This window comes from Musca vetustissima, unplaced genomic scaffold, assembly GCF_032173495.1.
Source record: "Musca vetustissima isolate MV318-11 ecotype Yass unplaced genomic scaffold, APGP_CSIRO_Mvet_v1 utg29361, whole genome shotgun sequence".
NCBI lineage: Eukaryota > Metazoa > Arthropoda > Insecta > Diptera > Muscidae > Musca > Musca vetustissima.
The window spans coordinates 38,955-64,043 of NW_026884295.1; the positions used below are offsets into that span (position 1 = coordinate 38,955).

The 25,089-nt window shown below is 35.5% G+C and overlaps 2 protein-coding genes across 2 annotated transcripts; both read left to right on the forward strand.

The window, feature by feature from the left end:
* The first annotated feature begins 8,269 nt into the window (after positions 1-8,269).
* LOC133331284 (actin-related protein 2/3 complex subunit 1A-B) lies at positions 8,270-9,502 on the forward strand. Its single transcript, XM_061539684.1, has 3 exons — positions 8,270-8,342; positions 8,393-8,826; positions 8,882-9,502. Exons 1-3 carry the CDS (start codon positions 8,270-8,272, stop codon positions 9,500-9,502), a joined length of 1,128 nt encoding a protein of 375 aa, XP_061395668.1.
* A 2,383-nt stretch (positions 9,503-11,885) lies between these two features.
* Positions 11,886-12,437, forward strand: LOC133331286 (uncharacterized). Its single transcript, XM_061539685.1, has 2 exons — positions 11,886-12,256; positions 12,332-12,437. Exons 1-2 carry the CDS (start codon positions 11,886-11,888, stop codon positions 12,435-12,437), a joined length of 477 nt encoding a protein of 158 aa, XP_061395669.1.
* Positions 12,438-25,089: the final 12,652 nt, after the last annotated feature.

A 25,089-nucleotide genomic window follows, 5' to 3' on the forward strand; every position in this document is an offset into this window, starting at 1 on the left:
CTCCTCCTAAAATTTATTAAAGAAACAAAAATTCAACTCTGATTTTATAAATCCTCCACAATGTGATATATACTGTGATACTAATACTAAGTCTGTTTTTTTATTTCTTTTTCTATTCCTTTTTTTTCTTTTTCCATATTATAAATTAACACTAATTACTGCTCTCTAATCCCAATCCACTTTTGTGGCCCATCATCCCCTCGCACCTAGTACTCCTTTTAGGCACTACTGGATCTCAACATAGAACATTCGGATTGATACTCATAGCTAATTTTGGGTTATTGCCCTATCGATTTGAACACCACTTTTATGTAATCAGCGATAAACTTTGCACCTACAAAGAAGCTACCGCTCAGCCAAGTTATCGTGAATTAATGTTTATTTTGTATACCAACTGTTTTATATTTCGTACTAAAGTACCAAAAGTACCATCGTTTTGCCTATTTTTATTTTCCTTATGGGCAATCAAGCAATATTTTTGGAGTCCAATTTTGGAAAGATTTTTTTGGAAAGATCGAAGCAAATTGAAGTGATTGATTAACAGCTGTGAATACAACCTGGCGCCGCTTATATTTTGAATCCAGAGGATCGCCAACCACTCTCTCTCTCTCTTGATGAGGGAGGCTTAGCGGAAAAGTTCAAAAAAATGAAGAAATAAATATGAGAAAAATATTTCAGTGAATGTGTGTTATTATTTTTGTTGTAAACAAAGAGTGGGAATGGCACAATGTTGTTGCTGTTTCGTTAGAATTGATTTTGCCGACGGCAACGGACGGACAATTAGGCGCTTGTTAAAACGGCCGACAGTTTTTATTTATTATTTATCACAACACAAATCTCACCGTATGGCACTTCTTTATTTCGAAAAAATAAATTAAACAGTGTACATACCTGTGTTGTTGAAATATAAATTTTTAGTATAAAATATATTGAATGAATGGAGTGTAATGATCGTTGATATGTGTTTTTGTTGTCCTCGACGATGTCGATGTTTTCCTTCGTGAAAGGAGGAGACGGTTTAGTTTTTGTCAAAAACAATCCGGCTCGATTGGACCAATGTTTGCGACGACGTTGTCGTTTTAGGTTTTCCTTGTAAAGGTTGATTGTAGAATCCGACTCGAACGGAGCAATGTTTGCGTTGAAGCAAAATATGAAAAGAAATTGAAATAAAAACACAAATGGTTAGAATTTTTTATTGGTCTGTTCTCGTACTGCAAGAATCTACTACTTTTTACTACGATAACGAAATTTCCTTTATGTTATCGAAGAAAATAGTAAAATCTAGTAGATTCTTGCAGTACGGGAACAGAGCATATATTTCAAATTAAACAATATTAAAACAGCAATATTTTCAGAAAAAAATGGAAAACATAAAAGTAAATAGATATGGGTTCATACTATAGTCAGAAGAAAGAGAATTATTTTTTCTATTTAGTTATATATGTGATTCACGCAAATATATTACAATTTTCGTGTGATGGTCGTACCTAGGTTGGGTTAGGGATGTACGGCTGTTATAACAGCCGTCCACTCCGAAACTATGTCCATTGTGATCATCCTTTATGTATAGGTATACCTATAAAGAGAAGAAGAAAAAAATAGTGGAAGAGTAGAGAGAGAAATAGTGAGAAAGAGGAAGCGAAAGAGACATTATTTTAGCCAAGTCAATTTTTTGACAAAGCCTAGAATTTGGTTAGGGTCTATTTTGGAGAAGAAGACTAGATTATCAATTTCATAGCATCCAAACTGTTTATGTCTTCTGCTGATTAGCGATGGACATTTGCAGAGGATGTGCTCAATTGTTTCCACTTCTTCTTCGTCCTCACATAGACGACAGTAATCCTCTCCACTGGAGTCCCACTTAGAAGTGAGGGATCTAACTTTGCAGTGACCTGTAATGATCCCCACAACGATTTTTATCTCCCTCTTGCTGTGATCCAGCAGCGAAGACGTTCTTTTACGAGAGAATTCTGGCCAGATAGATTTAGAGATTCTGCAAGCAGGTTCCCTCAGCCATCTGTTGCCGACTACCTCGCAATGGAACGCGCGGATTCTGCCAATGAAATAGCTAATAGGGGGTTTCACAGATCTCTCAATCAGAAGACTGGACGACTGTGATCCCCCTCGAGCAAGCTCGTCGGCTATTTCATTCCCTTCAATATCAGTATGTCCTGGAACCCAGCATAGCAAAACTATCTGTCGTATATCATTCAGAGCGGTCTTACAATCATGAACTGCTTTCGAGTTTATAGTATGCGACTTCACCGCTTTCAGGGCCGCCTGACTATCTACGTAGATAGTCACCGGTCCCGTAATGTCGGTATTAAGTGCTTTTACTATCTCGGCCGCTTTCGTGATTGCAAGAATCTCTGCTTGAAAGACGCTACAATCATTGTTGAGTTTATATGAGTTCTGTATACCTAATTCCCTGCAGTAGACGCCTGCTCCAGTGCCTTCCTCCATCTTGGACCCGTCTGTGAAGATTGACAGACCTGGTAGAGGTAGGGAGCCACTAGTCCAGGATTCCCTACTAGGAAATTCAACTTTGTATGTCATTAAAGTCCCTATGAGGGGGAATATAATCACTGATATGACTATCCCCCTAAAAAGGCCATAACCTGCGTTATGTTTAGGATGCTGGCATGACCATAGTTCAGCGATTTCAAGGCATCTGTTTCCCGGACTCTCAGGGCACACCTGGCCGCCTGGAATTTGATCAGAATATCCAAAGGTTGGAGATTCAAGATTGCATTCAAGGCTGCCTGTGGTGTGCTTCTTAGTGCTCCGGTGATCAGAATCGAAGCCGATCGCTGTACTAGGCTCAGTTTTGCCAGCAGCTTCTTTTTATTCACCCCCTGCCACCAGACAAGACATCCATAAGTAAGTATGGGTAAGACGATCGTCGTATACAGCCAGTGTATAATTCCGGGTCTCAATCCCCAACTCTTGCCTATGGAGTTCTTGCATGAATAGAGTGCCAGCAATCCCTTCTTGGAGCGTTCCTCGACATTCCTATTTCACAGTAACTTGCGGTCTAGGACAGTACCGAGATATTTAGCTTCATCAGAAAGGGTTAAAGTCACTCCACCAAGTGATGGCAGACGGAAACTAGGAATTTTGTATTTCCTAGTGAAGAGCACCAATTCGGTTTTAGTGGGGTTTACACCAAGACCTTTGGTGCAAGCCCAATTTGACAGGGTTGAAAGCGCACCCTCCAGGATGTCTGATATTGTCGTTATAAACTTACCCCCAACCAACAAGACTACATCATCGGCATAGGCTACAACCTTTATCTTGAGATGATTGAATTTCATAAGTATCTCATTTATCACCAGAAGCCACAAAAGGGGGGAAAGTACTCCTCCCTGAGGTGTGCCTCTGTTGACAGATTTCCTCACGGAACTCTCTCCTAAGGATGAGTTGATAATTCTGCTTTCCAGCATTCTATCAATCCATTCCGTAAGGAGTGAGGGGATACCTATGTCTACAAGAGCAGAATGGATTGCCTCTAGCTTTACATTGTTGAAAGCTCCTTCGATATCGAGGAATGCTGCCAACGTGTAGCCAGAGGACTCCATATTCTTCTCGATACATCCAACCACCTCATGCAGAGCTGTATCCACTGATCTGCCTTTGATGTAGGCATGCTGGGATTTACTAAGTTTATTACGGTCGATGGTATTTCTAATTTCTGAGTCTAGTAACCTTTCAAAAGTTTTTAATAGAAAGGAAGAAAGGCTAATCGGTCTATAGTCTTTAGGTAACGTATGACTCGGCTTCCCGGCTTTCGGGATGAAGGTCACGGTAACCTCTTTCCATAGACTTGGTATGTACGACAGAAGTAAACAAGCCCTAAAAATGTCCTGCAGAAATGATATTACTCGTTCATCTGCGTGTTGCAGCATGGCCGGTATTATACCATCTGGACCAGGAGATTTATAGGGTTGAAAACTGTTTATCGCCCATATCAGTTTTGGGTATCTTATAGTGTCTTCTATCATCTTCTCCTCTTCCCTCGTCCGAACTGTAGGCTGATGCACACACTGCGCATCTTCCCTATAGTCCTTACAACCAGGAAAGTGGGTTGATGATAGAAGATCGAGAGACTCACTACCAGAGTTTGTCCACGTACCATCACTTCGCTTAATACTTCCTATGGATTTTGGATCCTTAGATAGTACTCTGCGGAATCTGGCCGCTTCGTTGACTCCTTCGATCGACTCACTATAGCAGACCCAAGACTCACGTTTAGCTTTCTTGATTTCGCCTTTGTACCTATTGAATTGTCTTTTATAAACATCCCAATCTGTACTGAGCTTTGTCTTACTAGCTCTATTATAGGCTTTCCTTGCAGCCTTCCGCAAGGTTGCAAGGTCTTGTGACCACCATACCGGCTGAGATTTCTTCCCAGGGTATGTTAGAGGACAAGGAGCCTCATAGCTCTTCAGAAGAGTGGCCGTGACATTTTTCACAGCTAATTCAACATTCTCAGTCGTTTTGAGATCATTACGATCCCGAAAAGAGACTGCTGTTTAGCTTTGAATTTGTCCCAGTTCGTCTTCCGAGGATTCCTATAGGGTTTCTGTTTAGCTCTCGAGGTAGGAATCTGGAAGGATATGAGTCTATGACCCGAAAAGGAACATTTCTCAGACACCTCCCAGTTTACGACCCCAGAGTCGTCCATATTTGTGAAGGTTATGTCGATGACTTCACCTCTCACCCTATTAACAAAAGTTGGTGTATTGCCGCTATTGCAAATTCTAAGATTATAGCTAAGTATAAACTCGAAAATGGACTCACATCTTGTATTTGTGTTGCTGCTTCCCCAATGGAAGTGTTGTGCGTTGGCGTCACATCCGATGATGATATCACCAACTCTGCCCATCTCCTCTAATAGGCGGCATACCACAGTACCGGGTGGGTCAGGAGCCTCATAGAGAAGATAGACGGCAGAGACTATCAGTGGTTTCGTGGTACCTCTGTCTAGTCTTGCTGTCGTCATATCTCCATTGCTGAAATTAGAAAGAAGCATTAAATTTAACTCCTTTTTAGCAAGAATACACGTTCTCACCTTCTCTCCATTGGAGGTAGACAAAAGCGTGTATTTTGTGTCGCCCAGTCCAGTCACCTTGCCTTTGTACAGGTAAGGTTCCTGAATGAGCGCCACGTCGATGTTTGAGGAAGAGAGGGTGAGTAGCAGTTCAGCAGCTGCTGCTCTACAGTGATGCAGATTTATCTGAATCACGTTAAGCGCTTGCTGCTGTCTGCTTATTGTTTTGGAGTTGTGAGGCGGAAACAAAGTTTCCCCATTCCATAAACAAGCTCACCCTTGTTCTTCCTCAAATACTCCTCTCCCGCAGAATCAGTAGCGAACTTCGCGACTACACCGCCGTTCCTTTCAAACGAGGCGAGGATTCTCCACCTCCTCGTCTGAAGGCCGTCGTTCTGCTTCTCCAATAACCTCAGTGTCTTCTCCAGCCCCTTGAAAGGTTTTGGGATAAACACCGAGGTTACCATACCGCTCGGTATCTCTTGAACCGCTACAGCCGCCAGACGACCACCCTCCCAAAGGGGGTCCAGGCTGTTGATTGTCTTCTTAAGAAAATCTGAAGTCTTCTTAGTGCGACAATCAACAACCTTTACCCCTTTGTAAGAGGAGGTCAGGCCAAACCGCAAGCTCTCTCGATCAACCTCGTCGGACAGGAAGAGGTCCTTCAGATAGCTGTCGACCAGCTCCCATCTATCCTCACTGATAAACCCGTCGGCGTCAACTCGGTCGATGATCGCTACCCGCAGATCTTCCGGAACCTCTTTCGGATCAGCAGAGTCGCTTTGCTCCGTTGTAGGTGTCTGGGCTACCTGCTTCGAGACAGCGTGTTTGGTTTTCACCCCACAATCGCTGCTCTTGGCAAGTTTCTCCTTCGACGCTACCACTGAAGCAAAGGAAGCAGAGCTCTGTACGGCCGACGACTGCGTGGGCCTCTTTGCAGCAGGTTGTTGCTCCTCCGAGGACCTCATTCTCTTGACAGCCGTGGGCTGTGGCCGAGATTTGGCGCCCGGGGTAGCAGCTACTGCAGAGGTATGCCCAGCAGATGCAGGCACCTGCTTCACGTCCGCTACCTTCTGCTTGTCCACTAACGACTGCCCAATTGACAGAGGGCGGTTGTGCCTTGTCGGTCTTCTTGGAGGCCTTCTTACGGGCTCTCTTTCGGGCCGATTTCGACAGTTCCCTGCCTTCTGTCTTTCTGGATTCTGATGTCTGAGACGTCTCAATACTCAGTTTACCCTTAGGGGGTGCTGAGGGCTTAGACGTCTCAGGCATCAGCTTCCTGGATGTACCGGGGCCATCAGCAGGTTTCTCCTTCTTAGAAGGGACTACCGCTGTGGTCCTAGTACTGGGTCGGGGGATCCTATCAATCGAGAAGTCCCTCTCAATATCATCAGGATAGTTCCTAGAGAACTTCCTAATGAGCTTGAGGTTCCTCTTGATTAACAGGAACTCCTTCCCCGTGATGGAGTCGCTATCCCGTCCAATGTATCGTTTGCAGAAATTTACTGCTCTCCGATACATTTTCTTGGCAGCGATCTCCTTAGCGTCAGCTTGCCTAGCAGATACTGGTTCCGATGAATCATCCACCTTAACGATGGGAGCCTCATCGGTGCCAGCATCTGTTTCGACAGCCAACTGCCTGAGAAGCCTCGCGACGACACTGCAGGCCGTGGAGATTGAGTCGATATCTTCAACCTCGCCAGGGTTTACCTCCTTAGTCAGTAACTGAGAGGACCCTCCTTGCTTCAGAGGAGACACCATGGTTGCTACTGTGTTTATCACCGTAGTTCTAATCAAAAGTCGGCTCCATAAAAAGTGCTGTGTGTGAGGATTTGAGGTCGACCATGGCATAGCCTCTTACCATGGCAAGGACTTGGCAACTAAGCCTGAAACACTTGTTGAGGCGCCCAGGTATCAACAAGGCTCCGTTCGAATACAGTCGGTACCCTGACTGCAAACCGTGGAACGCTGATAGGCACGAGGTCGCATGACACCCCAGCGTTAGGGGGGACACTTTAGGAAGGTAGTGTCCCAAACCTTTGAGATGGATATATGAGAGGAGCGCCATTCTCGCCTCGTCGGCTCCGGGATCACTGGCACTCGGTCATTTCCTCCGAGACTCTCCCCCTGAGCCCGCTGATTGTCCGCGACTGTTTATTGGTTATTAACAGTTACCCAACGAATATTGTTGGGCTTCCCACTATCCGCAACCTGTGGACGCGTCCGTTAGCATTCAGCTTTGCTTCCCGTAGGCGTATCGTACCTAAATTCAGTGAATTGCGCACTTAAATACCCACCTTCTCACCTTGATAGGGTTTGTTGAACGTCCGTATTACCAAAATACGTAAGAGCCTTATTTACTTATGTGTCGATTGAAAACGGCGAAAATTGATGAAAATATTTTCTTAATTAACCGAAAAATGTTTACAGTTCTAGAAAAACAAATTTTTCAATGACTGGAATTCTATTTTCAAAAAACAAAAAATCAGAAATACGCATTGTCAATGTTGAAAATTAAGTATTTGGGTAACATTCATTGAAATACATGTATTTAACTTTTGAGGTGAATAAAATCGTACGCATAAGCATGAATTTAGGTTCGACCCTAAAACAAGAAACAAAAAGTTTGGAAAAATATACTCCGATGACATGAATTAAGAATAGTGTTGTATGAACGGGTATATTTAGTCTGCTTTTCCACAGGCAAATTTTTATTTGGCAAATACTGAGTTTGTTGGCGAGAGGGGTGCGAGGAAGAAAAACAAAAATTTGCCGGTTCAGAATTTGCCGTACACGCAAATTCTGCTTTGCTCTGTTCGTTGAAAACAATTTTCTTGACATTTCCTTTTGAACCTATTCGCTTTACTGACACACAGCCGGCTTTTGTTTACAAACCTGTTGCTTTAATTTGTGCAAGTGAAATTTAATTTTTTATTTTTGCAATTTATATAATAAAATATATAAAAAATAAATAAAATATTAAAAAAATCTTTAAAATGCAAACACCATGGCATAACACAATCTGCTGAGAGGAAATTTTTTCCGATCTGTTTCACCCTGTAGTTTCGATAAAAAAAATGTTATCGACAGTTTGCGATGTGCTAACATCACGCAGGTGTGGTCAATTACTCATTTTTTTATATCTTCATAATCGTGTAGACGGCCCAGAGTCCGCGATTATTTACTTTTTTGTTTTGATTGTGAAAGGATTTAATAAAAATGGCTGAGACATTTACATTTGGAGGAAGTCTTGCGCCAATTACTTGTCATGCTTGGAATAAAGAACGGAATCGTAAGTCTGCATTTATACGGATTTGGCTTATTTTAATAATGTATATTTAGAAATTGCATTGTCTCCGAATAATAACGAAATACATATCTATAAGAGGGACAACAATGAGTGGAAAATTGTGGACGTATTAAATCAACATGATTTGCGAGTAATGGGAATTGATTGGGCCGAAAACACTAATCGCATTGTCAGCTGTGCTGCGGATCGTAATGCATACGTTTGGCAGCAAGGCGAGGACGGCAAATGGAAACCTACCTTGGTTTTATTGCGTATCAACAGAGCCGCTACTTGCGTTAAATGGTCCCCTGCAGAAAACAAGTTTGCGGTAGGTTCTGGAGCTCGTCTTATTTCGGTATGCTATTTTGAGTCTGAAAATGATTGGTGGGTATCTAAGCATATAAAGAAACCTATCAGATCAACAATAACGACTCTTGACTGGCATCCAAACAATATACTTTTGGCAGCCGGCTCTACTGATTATAAGGTAACGTAAAGATATATATATATATATTGCAATTGTTTTTATTATTTTCTTACAGGTTCGCATTTTTTCTGCATATATTAAAGATATCGAAGATCAACCATTACCAACACCATGGGGAAATCGCATGCCTTTGGGTAATTTAATGGCCGAGTTCAAAAATTCTAGCACCTACGGAGGTGGCTGGATAAATAGTGTTAGATTTTCCAGTGATGGAAATAAAATATGTTGGGTGAGCCATGACAGTTGCATAAATATCGCAGATGCAACTAACTCAAATACAATAATAAGATGCAAGACCGAATTTCTTCCCTTTTTGGCCTGTGAATGGATATCGCTTACATCTGTGGTGGTAGCTGGTCACAGCTGTGTACCCTTGGTGTATACACTACAGGGTGACAAGCTCGTCCTTACAAACAAACTTGACAAGTCGCAAAAGAAGGAAAGTGGAGGTATTTCAGCTATGCGTATATTCCAATCCTTGGATAGAAATTTGCGTACTGAAAATTCAGATACTCTTGTTGACTCCATTCATCAAAATGCAATTACTTGCATTCGTCTATATGCAGGTGATAAACAGAATGGAACTCGTGTTAGCACATCTGGGGTAGATGGTCAATTGGTTATTTGGGACATTGATTCAAACATCACGAAATCAATGCAAACTCTGAACATTTAAATGAGTATATTGCACTATATATGTAATTAATTCTCTACTTCAAAAAAAATAATAAAGTAATTATAAATTGAACGCTCCAACATTACTTTATTTCTTTATACATAATTCGCTTTTGTAATACAATGCCTTCAAGGCCATATAAAAATATTACCTAGCTAACAAAACCTAAGTGGTTTGTAATACAAGGCCTTCAAGACCATATACAATCCATCAAATATATACAAAAGAAAAAGTTAATAATTGGGCTCCCCAGCCATAAAAATACAAAATAACAATAACTTCTGAAAATTGTACAATAATTTAAAACAATACAACAAACTTTGTTGAATTATAATATAGAATTGTGTTTTAAACCATTATTCCTATCAAGTAAAATGTAGGAGAAGTTTCTTCGTAACGACATTATTGGAGTGAGAAAATACCCTTAATCCGTGCAACGCGAACTAAGAACGACCTAGAATAGGTATTTTTATAGATTCTGGGAATAATTATCTGGGGATTTCTTGTAGAGTGTGAAAACGTAAAAGTTCTAAATAGGAGTGTTGTTTTGCCACCCTTAATAACATTGTAAAAAGTTGCAAGATTACAATACGAAATAAATTGAAATGAATAAATGATTCCTGAGAGGAACATTTTAAAAAAGCGCACTACTGCATTTACCGTCCTCTGTAAGCCTATGAAACATGAAACAACTTCCAAACCATATAGTATGTTAGAGATCAATAATGCATGGGCTAAAAATTTCTTTACTCGAAGAGGCATATATAAATTCGCTGCATAAATTTTTCTTAATAAGTACTAAATCCTGCCAGATAAGTTATTAATAAAAGATAATTCATTGTCAACTATAACACCAAGTGCTTCGCGATGCGTGACAAAATCGATTTCTTAAGTGCCGGTTGCTGTGGTCGGGAGATCGCGGACGGATTTATTAAAATAAAAATATCTAAGAAGAGCACCACACAACAAATAATGAACAACTGGAAATTTCCCATGACAGCAGTGCCTTCAAATCTTTCCATTGCTGAAAGTTCAACCTCGGAAGGTGATAAAACCGGTATGGAAGGAAACCTTAATAATTCCATCGGTGATGCTGATTTTTGTATACCAGAAACCCAGGAATTTGTATGTTCACAAAGGGTATATATGGCACAAATGGCAGTGGCAGTCAAATACGAATTTGTACCCAAGATTACAATGATGGTTTCGGCGAAGAAGACAATTCACTGATGCAGTCACAAGTTATACCCCTTATTAAACACAATACAGTTTTATTGAATACTGAGGAAGATAATGAGGTGACCAATATTAATTCGGATGTGGTCAATCCCCAAATCAACGATGATTTAAATTGTTCAACGCCTGATCTCTTTGATTGTCAAGCTTTAGAAGCCATTGTCAATGAGATCTAAATAGAAAAAAAATAATTCTCTTTCTCCTGACTATAGTCTTAACCCACATCTATTTACTTTTAATTCATGTTTTCCATTTTTTCTGAAAATATCGTCGTTTTAATAAATGTTTATATTTTCTCAATTCAAATGTCACATATAAAAATTTGGAGATTTTTTTTTTTTTTTTTTGAGTTTCCCCACATTTGTTTCTTATTTTGTACGCTAATTAGAACTAAGGGGAATGAAATGCATATTGCATTATGTAGAAAACAAAATTTACACATATAAAAGCCATACAATTTTTTTAATTTTCATTTTATAGATATTTCCATGCTGTCAAAATTTATTTATTTTCGATAAATACTCTCAATTGTTAGGGAAGGGACAATTTTCTTGGTTATTCAGAGAGTGATTCGAATTGAACAATGTACAAAAGTCGGTGTTCGCTCAAGAAATTTCTCGAACAAGGCTAACAATGCTATGGTGGATAAAACCGATTAAAAGCCAAAGGAAAAGAATATTTTTGATGGTAACGTTGGTGAAGCGTTTTTAACACTTAGTGACAAGGAGTACATTCAACCGGATAAATTAGATCCCACTCGGCTATTTGTCGGTAATGGTGCTTCTTCGGAACATTCCTCAACTTCTACGTCATCGTCACGTAAAAGTAATTCAAATAAAATTGAAGATAAACAAACAAAACAAGTCCAAATTAGAGTTGTTAAACCCTCATGAAATTTTAGTCAAAAACATTGTCTATTTGACAATGTTATGGGTGATGATGAATCCAAGCGTTTGTACCACCACGCAGAGTAACAAAATGTACAACACCTTCAATCGGGTCAAGCATAAAAGCCAGACATAATTGCTTTAACTCCACCTTATTGGAAGATAAAAACTTGTATAGAAATCGGGCTGCTTTCTTTGCCGAAGTGGAAACAAGTCCAAAGGGATTAGAAAAATCCATTAACAGTACAAACGTTTTAAAAATGCCTGAGCGAAATTTGTTCAGGGTTAAGAAAATATCTTCTGCTGTCAGTACCACATCCACAGAATCTGATATGGACTTATTAATGTGTACACCACAATTCATTAAAGAACACATACAATTTTCCAAAGCTGATGACTTAAAGAAAAATATTTTGGTTGTTAAAAACAGAAATTTATTTGGTGATGTTGATGGCGATGAGGAGGATAAGGAAGATTCTGATAAGGATGTATGTTTAGTACAATTAATAAATGTGCCTAAAAATACCAATGATTTTGATAAACTATTGCCACATTTGAAACAAGAGACTGACAAATGGAAAAAACCTAAACTGACAAAGGAACAAGAGGTGGCCTTGGAAGCCGGAAAAGAGTACAAATTTAATACATAATTTGGTGAAGAACAAAAATCCAAAAACGATAGGAAATCTGGTGAATCTACTCTTAGTCGTGATGAAAGACATGCGACCAGAGATCGTGGAAAGGAGGATAATCTAAAATCTCATAATGAGGAAAAGGCTAAAGGATCTACACGTCAAAAGAAAAAAGATTAAATTTCCAAACAGGATGGCAGAAATTCCATAGACGAGAAAACCTCAATTGAAAAAGAAAAGTCCCCATCGAAAGAGTTTCCATCGACCTCAAAGAAAACTGCAACGAAACGCAATAGTCGTAAAACCAAGGATGAAAAAAAGAAAAGAACCCCGTATCGAAGAGACGAAAACGATCAGCACAGCAGGACATTGTATCGTCGAAAGAAATTACTATTGTTAATCAGGCCAACTGCCGGTCATATCGGCGCAAGGCTCCAGTCGTCAGAAATGCTTGTCAAAAATGAAACAAATGACAACAGACGATTTGTATTCAATATCTACCAATACATCAGCTGGTTGCAAGCATAAATCTGAATTAACGGCACCAAAGCAAATCGACGAAAAAAGCGATTGAAACACTTGACGACTACCTCTACGTCGTGTTTCCATAACTATGGTTGATCCTGAGCGATTCGCGAGATTGCAATCTAATTTAAATGGTTTATGGGCTGTGGCCAAAGATCCCAAAGAAAGTCAAATTTTAGTAAGGGGCAAATTAATTCGTACTATTCAATACTGACAAAAGTAAACAGACAACATTTAGTAAGATTTAGCAAATAAACAGCTGATTCAAGAAAACGTTTCATTTGCGCCAAAATAAACAACAAACAAAGGACGAACACAATAAACAGCTGATTCAAGAAAACGTTTCATTTGCGCCAAAATAAACAACAAACAAAGGCCGAACACAATTATTTGTATTGCATTTAATATTAAAAATAAAATGAATAATAAAAGAAAAATTTATTTGGTATGTTCTCCTGGAACATTTAAGCTTCCTGCATCAATACATTGCCCTCTATCTGGAACTTGCCTAAAAATATATAAGGAATTAGTTTCTAATTTTATGAAACTTTGCATTACTTACGAATTTTCTTCCACTTTCTGTAATTTGCACTCTAGCGGTCAGCTCAACCATAGGCATAGGTGCCCATCAGTATACTTTAAAGTAGCTGCCTACTCACACGCATTGTTATGCTCTTTCAGTCAGTCGTTGTTTGACAGGCAACAAATGAACACATGCTGGGGTGCCCGCACGACTCCGTGTCCGCACAACTAGAAAATCGACGAAATAACACTTAGGGTTAAAAGTGTTTCAGTATATTTGGATTTTTATTTTTTTATTCAAAATGCGTTTTGTATGTTTAAAAACAACAGAACAATTGCTGTTTTTTTGAAAGAACTAAATATTTGATAATTATCGTAGTATTTACTATTAATATTTAGTATTACAATATGATTATTATCTCGGTATATGCTACTTTATATTCTTTTTTAGATTTTTGTGACATATACAATTTGTAATTCATATAAAACATTTTTAATAATGATTTCAATTATATAATAACAAAAGTTAAATTCTTCAGTAATTTTTCCGACCACCAAAATGTACACACAATTTTGTTCGGTACTGTTCTGTTTTCTCTCACACATACTAACGCATTTTAATTTTGGGCACCTATGATAAAGTAGCATATACCGAGATAATAATCATATTGTAATACTAAATATTAATAGTAAATACTACGATAATTATCAAATATTTAATTCTTTCAAAAAAACAGCAATTGTTCTGTTGTTTTTAAACATACAAAACGCATTTTGAATAATAAAATAAAAATCCAAATATACTGAAACACTTTTAACCCTAAGTGTTATTTCGTCGATTTTCTAGTTGTGCGGACACGGAGTCGTGCGGGCACCCCAGCATGTGTTCATTTGTTGCCTGTCAAACAACGACTGACTGAAAGAGCATAACAATGCGTGTGAGTCGGCAGCTACTTTAAAGTATACTGATGGGCACCTATGTACTTTATATTCTTTTTTAGATTTTTGTGACATATACAATTTGTAATTCATATAAAAACATTTTTAATAATGATTTCAATTATATAATAACAAAAGTTAAATTCTTCAGTAATTTTTCCGACCACCAAAATGTACACACAATTTTGTTCGGTACTGTTCTGTTTTCTCTCACACATACTAACGCATTTTAATTTTGGGCACCTATGCTTGAAAGTAGCTGCCTACTCACACGCATTGTTATGCTCTTTCAGTCAGTCGTTGTTTGACAGCATAGGTGCCCAAAATTAAAATGCGTTAGTATGTGTGAGAGAAAACAGAACAGTACCGAACAAAATTGTGTGTACATTTTGGTGGTCGGAAAAATTACTGAAGAATTTAACTTTTGTTATTATATAATTGAAATCATTATTAAAAATGTTTTTATATGAATTACAAATTGTATATGTCACAAAAATCTAAAAAAGAATATAAAGTAGCATATACCGAGATAATAATCATATTGTAATACTAAATATTAATAGTAAATACTACGATAATTATCAAATATTTAATTCTTTCAAAAAAACAGCAATTGTTCTGTTGTTTTTAAACATACAAAACGCATTTTGAATAATAAAATAAAAATCCAAATATACTGAAACACTTTTAACCCTAAGTGTTATTTCGTCGATTTTCTAGTTGTGCGGACACGGAGTCGTGCGGGCACCCCAGCATGTGTTCATTTGTTGCCTGTCAAACAACGACTGACTGAAAGAGCATAACAATGCGTGTGAGTAAGCAGCTACTTTAAAGTATACTGATGGGCACCTATGTCCGATAAGGCCAAAAGCTGTCAAAATGCTTTCGATTTTGACTACATTGCGTGAATGTCGATTACAAAATGCATTATTGTGAATTGTTTTCCATTATTAAAACGTAAACAAAGTCGAAATTTTTGACATTAGACTTGAGAAAAAACAGCTGTTTTCCGATTTCGATTGCTATCTTGGTGACCTTATTAATAGATCTTGCCATGGATCATGGTAACAATTGTTACCAAATATCGAGTAAACAGACAGAGCTAATGTATTTTTCGATATACAGTCGATTTCAAATATACAAGTCAAATGTAATCGATTTGTCATTAATGGCATTTTATAAATTATTTTGTGATTCATATTTAATTACAGGTGAAATATCTGCTCTCGTTTCCATCATTAAAATTGCTATAGTGTTGTGTTCTGTAAACGCTCGCTGATGTAAATAATTATTTTTGTTTTTATATTTCTGTTTAAATATATGATAGAAATACTATTATAAATTCTTGCTTGATGAGCTGTCGATTACATAGTGATTTGCATTTTTAAATTCAATCAGATTACAAAATTTCTCTTAAAAACCATTGAATTTTTTTCGAAAAAAAAAAATAATACTCTATCCTAATTATCCGGTTTCGACTGTATACGCATATATAAATAATACTCATTGATGTATATATTTTTTCTTTATTTTTGTTGCAATCGAATATTGTTATTGAACCAGAAGTTCCGGTCTATGTTTTCTTTTTTGTTTTGGTACTTTTTTTTGCTTACTATTGTTCCCGTACTGCAAGAATCTACTAGATTTTACTATTTACTAGATTTTACTAACATGTAGGAAATTTCGTTATCGTAGTAAAAACTAGGTAGGGCAGGCAGGGCAGCTTGAGGTGAATAACAAAAAAGCAACTACGCACGTGTGGTCTCTTCTGCCATAAATAAAATAAAAACGCAACAAGTGTTTGCGTTTATTTGACATTTTTTCAACACAAAACTAAAAACGCGAAAAATGAATGAAAGGTTATGGTTTCTTTACAAAATCCAGTAGGGAATACCATCAAATGTTTGTTTCATCCATAACAAAGTAATTACTTCCAGACGAACGTGTTAAAAACATAATTTTCATTTCAATTGAATTTGAATATATTTCAATTTATTTTGAATTTATTTGACATAGTATTCAAAACAATACACACACATACACAAAATTTGTATTTTGATTTGATGGAACAAGCCACCTGGAGAAAAAATTGTAATCAGTTGGTAGCTGTACCCTACCTTGTAATTATTATACCATCTACTAATTTTTACCATTTTCTTCGATATCATAAAGGAAAATTTTCTATCGTAGTAAAAATTGTACATTCTTGCAGGTTCTGGGAACAGACCAAATGTTTTTGTAATTTCAAACATTTCGTACATCTGTAAAGTATACAATTGATGAATAAAAACAAATTAATGATTTATAAAAAAATGAATATTGATAACTGGATCTATGTTCATAAACATACCAAACATAATAGCCTTAGTTTTAGAACAATTTATTTTAAGGTAATTGGTAGATGCTTAAAATGAAAATTGTTGAAGACATACCTGTATAGAACAACGAAACTAAAACGTTCTTGCAGTATAAGGTTCTTTCTCTACCACTGTGAAGAGAAATGGTATCCAACCGACTACCATTAGCAACGACGAACTGTGATCTATCTTTCATATATGAATAAATTAGGCTACAGGTAGATAACGAAAATTTAAATTTATCTCTCAAATTTCCAACAATATGTGCAAAGTTTAGCTTGTAAACGTAAATGGGTTGTGTCCTCAACGAAACGCATACTGGGAGTGTGAAATCAAGTTTGACGTATATCTAAAATCTGATTCTCCAAGATGACTTCCACCACCTTTGATATCGCTGAAGAATTCATCAAATGCAAAATATAATCTGAATTGTATAAATCTTTATAAATGTCTTTATAAAAGTTATAGTAATTTCATCAGATCTGGATTTAATATCATTCACAGGAGCACAACTAAAAGAAAATGAAGAAGTAGATTCGATAAATTGTGTAAAATAAAAATCATCATTTGAAATTGAGTTGTTGTCTGCAAAAAAAAGATTTATATCGTTTGGATCAATGTCAAATACTATAGAATCTTTATGAGCACATCCCGAGTCTTTTAGTAATTTCCAAATTTGAAAGGAATTCATGTTACCAAAAAGTTAAAAAAAAAACTTCTTATTTGTCCTACAGATTACAGTCCTTGCTTTATTACGATGCTTACAGTCAACTAATTTCCAATTTCTATGTGATCTATTTGACTGAAAAGCAGAACAAGCTAAATTCCTCACCGATCTTGCAAAAGTAGCGTCCCGTGCTTCAATCCAACTATTTGAAGAAATATATATTTTCTTTCTGACAACAGGTACGCAAGAATAGAGACTTGTCAGCAGATTACTTATATAAGAACATTAAAATCCAAAGCATTATACATGGAATTACTGTCGAAGGAGTCAACGAAAAAATATCGATGCCAATTTATATTGCTAACAATGAACACGGAAATCAAGAGATGTGAAAATGAGGACATGATCAGACACAGACGGACATTGTAACTGATCAACATATCTAACGAATGAAATATCACTTAAAATCATAAAATCAATAAAAGATGTTGATATTCGTCCTAGGTCAAAATGTATGGGCTTACTGTTATGTACAATGGACGTATTATAACGGGTACAAATAGATCGAATAACATCTGCTTTGGAGACATCAAAAAATAACATCAAATTACAATACTTAGTAAAAATATCCCTGATGGTATTCAAAGTGAAATAAGTTTCCTATATGCAAATAAATAACTCCATATATAATTTGTACGCCATAAGAATGTATTTCAATTGTTTTTAAACTTTCCTATAAGTGAAAGTTTAAAAACAATTTTGTACGTAATTCCGTTACAACTCATTAAGTTTGGGTTGTTCTTTATTACTGCGGCAATTCAAATGTGCTGAATTCAAGCTGCTACAAACGATTTAGTATTGATATTCGTCCTAGGTCAAAATGTATGGGCTTACTGTTATGTACAATGGACGTATTATAACGGGTACAAGTAGATCGAATAACATCTGCTTTGGAGACATCAAAAAATAACATCAAATTACAATACTTAGTAAAAATATACCTGATGGTATTCAAAGTGAAATAAGTTTCCTATAGGCAAATAAATAACTCCATATATAATTTGTACGCCATAAGAATGTATTTCAATTGTTTTTAAACTTTCCTATAAAAGAAAGTTTAAAAACCATTTTGTACGTTATTCCGTTACAACTCATTAAGTTTGGGTTGTTCTTTATTGCTGCGGCAATTCAAATGTGCTGAATTCACGCTGCTACAAACGATTTAGTCTTCGGACGGCTCACAAGAAGGACGCAATTTAAAAGTATAATACGCCCACGGGATTAAAAATAAAATTTTACAAAATGACGATTTGTTAAGCCTTCGCTTAACTACGTGGTAGTTTATCAAATTAGACGAAATTCTTCGTATATGAATAACCTAAAAAATGATTATAATAATTGAAAATAATGTTGGAGCGTTTCAATTTCTAATTATTTTATTATTTTTTGGAAGTAGAGAATTAATTATATATAATGTGCAATATATTCTTATCAATTTTCATTGATTTCCTGATGTTTGTATCAATATCCCAAATGACCAATTGACCATCTATTCCAGATGTGCAATTCCATTCTGCATATAGACGATGCAAGTAATTTCTTTGTTTGGTTACAAATAAAATAACAAAACAGCAAATTCTTGCAGAGTAAATTTCCTTTGTAAGAATTTGCAAATACTCAGTAATACAAACGTCAAATCTGCTCCCTCATTTCTCTCTGTATTACTGGACTTTTTGGAAAACGAACATTTTGTAATAATTTGTACAAATTATTGAGTAAACGAACGAACGAAAATTTACTTAGAAATTTTTTTGTACCATCAGCAGATATTTCATCAGCAATCAAAAAATGGTTCTCAAGCTAATGTATTGTTTTGCGAATTTTATTATGATTTTGTATCATTAAAAATCAAAATGGATAAAGAAAACGCAAGTATTTATAAGCAACATCAATTCTCCGTTTGTTATCCATTTTTCTAATGAAAATAGTACTTTCTTGTTTGTGCCAAATATATTGTTTTTTAATCAGATGTGTCGATACAAACTTTTTACTGGATGTTTTTCATTTACTTTTTGCAATTCTTTCTTTTGAGAACGAAAAATTCGTATTTACTCTCTGCAAATTCTTACTGAGAATGTAAACAAACAAACTTATTCTGAATATATGAGAAGACGTAAACTTTTCCGAATTATCTAACATTTTTTCCAATTATTTTGCGAATAGAATGGAAACGAAAAAAAAAACTTTCGATCGTCTTAGTAAAACGGCTGCAAATTTTCTTTTTTGTGGAGCTAAATAGAACCGTAAAAACACAATTAAATGACCATCTCTCTTATGGTGTTTTTACACGATATGTATTTTACATATGTGCTGTAACTTAAGGTGTTTTTACACGATATGCGTTTTACACATGTGCTGTCACTTATTTCATCCATATGTGTGTCAAAATTATCGGCGTACGCAAAACATTTATTTTTGTGTTCAAATCGCCATATGTATTTTACATATGACATAACCTATAAACAAAAAAAATCACTTTTATTTTTTCTTAAATCAACATCTTTTTTTATTAAACACCTACAAACGAAATAATAATTTGTAATTGTTGCCTTTTCATCCTTTTCTTTGACTTGCAATTGAAATATTTTCTTCCAACAATGTGTTTCATTCAAACATCTGATTTCCTTATGTTTCACATAGAGCGCGTCCTATTCGGAAAAAAATACATATGTAATTGCATATCGTTTTGACACATTGAAATTTCTGTATGTTTCACATGACGAGTTCGATTTCCATATGCAAAAAAGTGACAGCACATATGTAAAATACATATCGTGTAAAAACACCATTAGTTCATACATATGTAATTCCTTATATGTGTCAAAATTAGCCGCGTACACAAAACTTTTATTTTTTGTGTTCAAATCGGCATATGTATTTTACATATGACATAACCTATAAAAAAAACACTTTCATTTTTTCTTAAATCAACAGCATTTTTTTATTAAACACCTACAAACGAAATAATAATAGTTCCGTTCCAGAACCTAAAAGAATCTACTCATTTTAGATGTTTTGCAACTTTTTACTCGAAAACCGTTCCTCAACCCACAAAACTGCTAAAACATTGACTCAAATTTAAGAGAGCACAAAACAAAATGGCGTTTTCATTGTAAACTTTAAACAGGAATGGTAAACAGGAATGGCTACTTCTGATTGTTATGTTGATTTTGAAGTATTGCCATCTAATTTTGGCATATTTACTAGATTTGCGTACCCAAACTTTTCAAATTATTTTGTATTCTGAGAGCAATTTTGAAATGTTTCCCTTTTACTAGATTTACTATTAAAAAAGTACTGGAACAGACCAAATTTGTAATTGTTGCCTTTTCATCCTTTTCTTTGACTTGCAATTGAAATATTTCCTTCCAACAATTGGTATGTTCCCGTAGTGCAAGCATCTACTACTTTTAACTACGATAACGAATTTTCCTTTATGTTTTCGTAGAAAATAGTAACATATAGCAGATTCTTGTAGTACGGGAACAGACAAACTATAGTCTTCCCTGCCTTGCCCCTCGGCAAACAATGCCATACATTCCCCACTAATAAATAGTTGTTTTTTTATAAACACAACAAACTGGGATTCAGCCTGACAATTTTGCAAAAACAAAATACGAATGGTATCCCACTACTGAAATTAATTTTAATTTATTTACTTTATTTGACTTTTACTTGTAAGGACACATCTTGTTTGTGCAACCTTTAGGAAGTTTGTTAATGGAACGTTAAGTGGTCTGACATTTATATTTGCTCTTGGGACCTAGGTTCGAACTCTAGACATGATATTGACATTTGAAGTTAAGATCAATGGAGGGGTTGTAGATTTGAGCGATGTACGTATGTCTACTAAATTTGTTAAAATTTGAATTTTGGAGGAAACGATAGAGCTGAAATCCTGAAATTTCGAGTTAGGGTCACTGTCGGGATGTAGGATGGATTTGTACACTCTTTTTTACTGGACTTTTGGGTAAAAATAGAGTTGAAAATAGGTATTTTTCATTGCAAAGGGATTTGCTGCTTCCATTTTCCCATTAGGAAATTGAAGTAAATTCTAAACAAAGGGCAACTAACTTCTGTTGCGATTTCGTTGATTTTTAAATGTATATTTGTGGACTCGCGATGATGAAGTGAAAATTAATACTCTTTTTAAAATAATATAATTGGAATGTATTTTGTTTTTTTGGTTCCCTATATATTGTAAAGCTTAAATTGTATTAACGTATTTTATATTTCACATATGTATAGGTGTACAATATTTTCCTATTGGGTCGTTTTTCATAATCAAAAATGTCATTACGAACTTGACACGAGTTTTACGATACAATCAAATCAGCTGAGTATTGCAGTTACTTTGTATACTTGTTCCATGATAGAAATTTATAACAAAAAAAAAAAAAAAAAACCAACAAACAAAATGTCAATTCATATAACTGGCTCGGCAGCCTTAACTACAAATAAATGGGAGTGATAGCAACAATATCGAGTATTTACCAAAAAGCATGAAAAACTAAACAAATGAAAAAATAATTAAAAAATGTAGTATTCAAAATAAAATAGTATTAACAGCCTGTTTTTGTTAAATTCGAATTACTACCAAACCCATGTCATAATTACACAAGGTTGTCTCGTGCAGGTAAATAATTCCATTTTTTTCATAATTTTACTTTTGACAACATTCAACTTTCAAAATTTAAATGAAAGGTCCAGGTCGCCTCACCAGAAAGAAGCATTTTAAAGAGTTAATCACGCCCACGGGCTTACCAAATTAACTTCGCTTAACTTGCCACGTGTTTTATCTACCGAACTAAACGAAAAATAGTTTATCATCAAATACAAATTTGAGCGAAAATTGTTTATAAGATGGTCACGTTTTTATACAAGAAGAATACAATAAATTAACAATGTCCCCTCAGAAAATTCTAAAATAAAGAATAAACTTTGCTAAAGTAAATTTAGTTTTACTTCAAGCAACGTTATCAAGCATTAATTGGTTTAGTAAAGCTAGTATTGATAATATAAACTCTCATACCTAAAACGTCTAACACATTCTAAAAGTAGGCAATACAAAAGTTTAAAGAATGCAACTCTACATTGAATTATATAAATTATTAAAAACCTGAAATTTCTATAACTAGAAAAACTGTAGAAGTTACACAAACTACTTGAATATAATGAGAAATAGTCTTCATAATATCGCCAACAAATTTTTTAAATTCTGAACGTAATGTTCGGAAATTTCCTAGCAGTATGAATTTCGGCTGAAGAGAATCCTCTGATATTACTGAAATATCTAATTTAGCAAATCTAAATTCTCCAAACCAATATACTTGCAAAATGATCTGCACTCAGATTTTTTTCAAAGTACCTGCATAACATACTCAACAAATTCATCCTACAACTATAACATTAACAAATTAAATAACTTCCTCTCTATTACTCTCACGGACGATGAGATATTAAATGGTCAGAAGTCGTTAAATAACTCTAAATCCCCCGGTCCTGAATATATCCTTAAATCCTGTGCTCATGAAATATATATTCCCCTTACCAATATATATAATGCGTCGTTGTCTTCTGGATATTTTCCTTATTTTTGGAGATTCAGTTTTACAATTCCCCTTCACAAATCTAGTAGTAGAAGTAACATAGAAAATTATAGAGGAATTGCAAAATTAATTACTATCAACATGTTATTTGAATTACTTGTAACACGTAGGTTATCCCGTATTGTTGTCCCTGTAGTATCTCCATGGGTGGTCAACATTAACTAATGTGTTTGAGCTAACATGTTACGTCCATAATGGTTTTGTGAATAAACTTCAAACATATGTCATTTACACAGACTTTAGTAATGCGTTTGACACTGTATCACATCACCTATTATTGTATAAATTGGACACAAATACTATTGAATGAAATTTTCTCCAAGAACATATGTTGAGGTTCCATCGATAATGCCATCGGTAAACTAATAATCGATACCTCAACTATCATTTCAAGTCATCAGAGAATCCCTAAGGAAGAAGAAGCAGAAAGCTAAATAACTTTGTCGCTAAAACATTAAGAATTGTTTTTAAAAGGAATAAAACATTAATTCAGACCGCCAGAGTCTTTAAATTAAATAAGTGTTTTATTTTACCAACCACCACCAGTTCCTAATTAGCCTGTATACTTGTTGTGTTGTCTAATATTCATATTTATTGTTGTTCGTCTTTGTGCAACAAATATTTTCGGTTCTAAATCTACTCTGTAGATTTAGAACCCCTACAAGTCCATACGCCTTTATCGGAACTTGTACATGGTCCTTCGAGCCTTTATAAAAAGAATCGGCTGATTTGCCAAAAAAAATCTCAAAAAACCCATTAAATCATTTTCAAAACAATTCACATTACATTGTGAAATTGGCGGCTTTGTATTTTGTTTTTGTAAGCAAAAACAATCGAAGTATCCACAGAGAATATTTTATGTGTGTATATTTGTTTAACACATTGAAATCCACAAATACACTAACATCGTTTATCAAAAGCCATAACTCTCACTTTGCTGCATCATTTTTTACACAGACTATCGATCAGCTGGTGTGGCCTTGCATCTTGCGTAGTTAGTGCGACGTAACGTAAGATAGCATATCGTAACGTATAAATTTAACAAAAACAGTGAATTCCATTATAAAAATAATAGTATAATTAATTAAATAACAAAAACTTATAAAATTAAAAGAACAAATAAATAAAAAGTAAAAAATAATCTGAAAAGTCATATAAAATACATACATATTTACAAATCCATAATATAAATGTTTCTTAAAGTTTAAAAAATAAACACAATTGTCAAACTACAAAGGCCAATTTGTTAGAAATTCTAAAAAATAGAAAGAGTAAAGATGCTAATGACGCTAGAGGCGATTTAACAGACACTTCACTATTTCACTTTTCAGGTCAGTATCCCCCAAATACCGCATTTAATATGTCGGATATTTGTATTGAAGTTCCACCTTGCGACACTCAAGACTTCTATGGAAGTTATGAAGAATGGCCTACATTCAGATATATGTTTAAGGTCATTTACGGTAACCATCCCAGACTCACCCCAGCTCAAAAACTTTACCATTTGCGTAACAAAACTAAGGGTGAGGCTGGCAGAATTGTAGATCGTTACCCCTTATCGGATCAAAACTTTTCCTTGGCATGGGAAGTATTGAAGATTCGATATGAAAATTTAAGAGTTTTAGTGGACAACCAGTTAAATATTCTTTTTAACATTTCGACAGCAAAGGTAGAAAATAGTGAAGAAATCAAAAGAATTCAATCAACAGTTAGCGACTGTCTAGCTATTTTAAAAGCTCATAACGTAAAAGTAGAACAATGGGATCCAATATTAATTTATTTGTGATCAACTAAACTTCCGGTTGAGACATTCTTTGAAGAGTGGACATAATTCAAGAGAATGTTTCAGTGCGCTTAGATGTTTATACTGTAAGAAAAAACATCACACTAAGCTCCATATTGAAAATACATATAAATTACCTACAAGTACGGACTCAGCAAGAACTGGTTTACAAAGTCCTCCGTCGGGAGCAAATATACAAACAATATCGCATGTCATAACAGATGACATGCCAAGTACATCCAATGCTGCAGTCCAAATGTCGAGTGTAGAGTCAAATCCATCAATGTGTGACGATTATGTGTTGTTACAAACGGCACTTGTAAAAATCAAGTGTAATGAAAAAACTTTCACAGCGAGAACTTTATTAGAT

Excerpts from the sequence above, each read along its gene's own strand:
- LOC133331284 (XM_061539684.1), top strand. The coding sequence starts at position 8,270 with ATGGCTGAGACATTTACATTTGGAGGAAGTCTTGCGCCAATTACTTGT. Across the intron at positions 8,343-8,392 it reads TTGGAATAAAGAACGGAATC|AAATTGCATTGTCTCCGAAT; the intron begins GTAAGTCTGCAT and ends ATGTATATTTAG. Across the intron at positions 8,827-8,881 it reads CCGGCTCTACTGATTATAAG|GTTCGCATTTTTTCTGCATA; the intron begins GTAACGTAAAGA and ends ATTTTCTTACAG.
- LOC133331286 (XM_061539685.1), top strand. The coding sequence starts at position 11,886 with ATGCCTGAGCGAAATTTGTTCAGGGTTAAGAAAATATCTTCTGCTGTC. Across the intron at positions 12,257-12,331 it reads GCCTTGGAAGCCGGAAAAGA|TCGTGATGAAAGACATGCGA; the intron begins GTACAAATTTAA and ends ATCTACTCTTAG.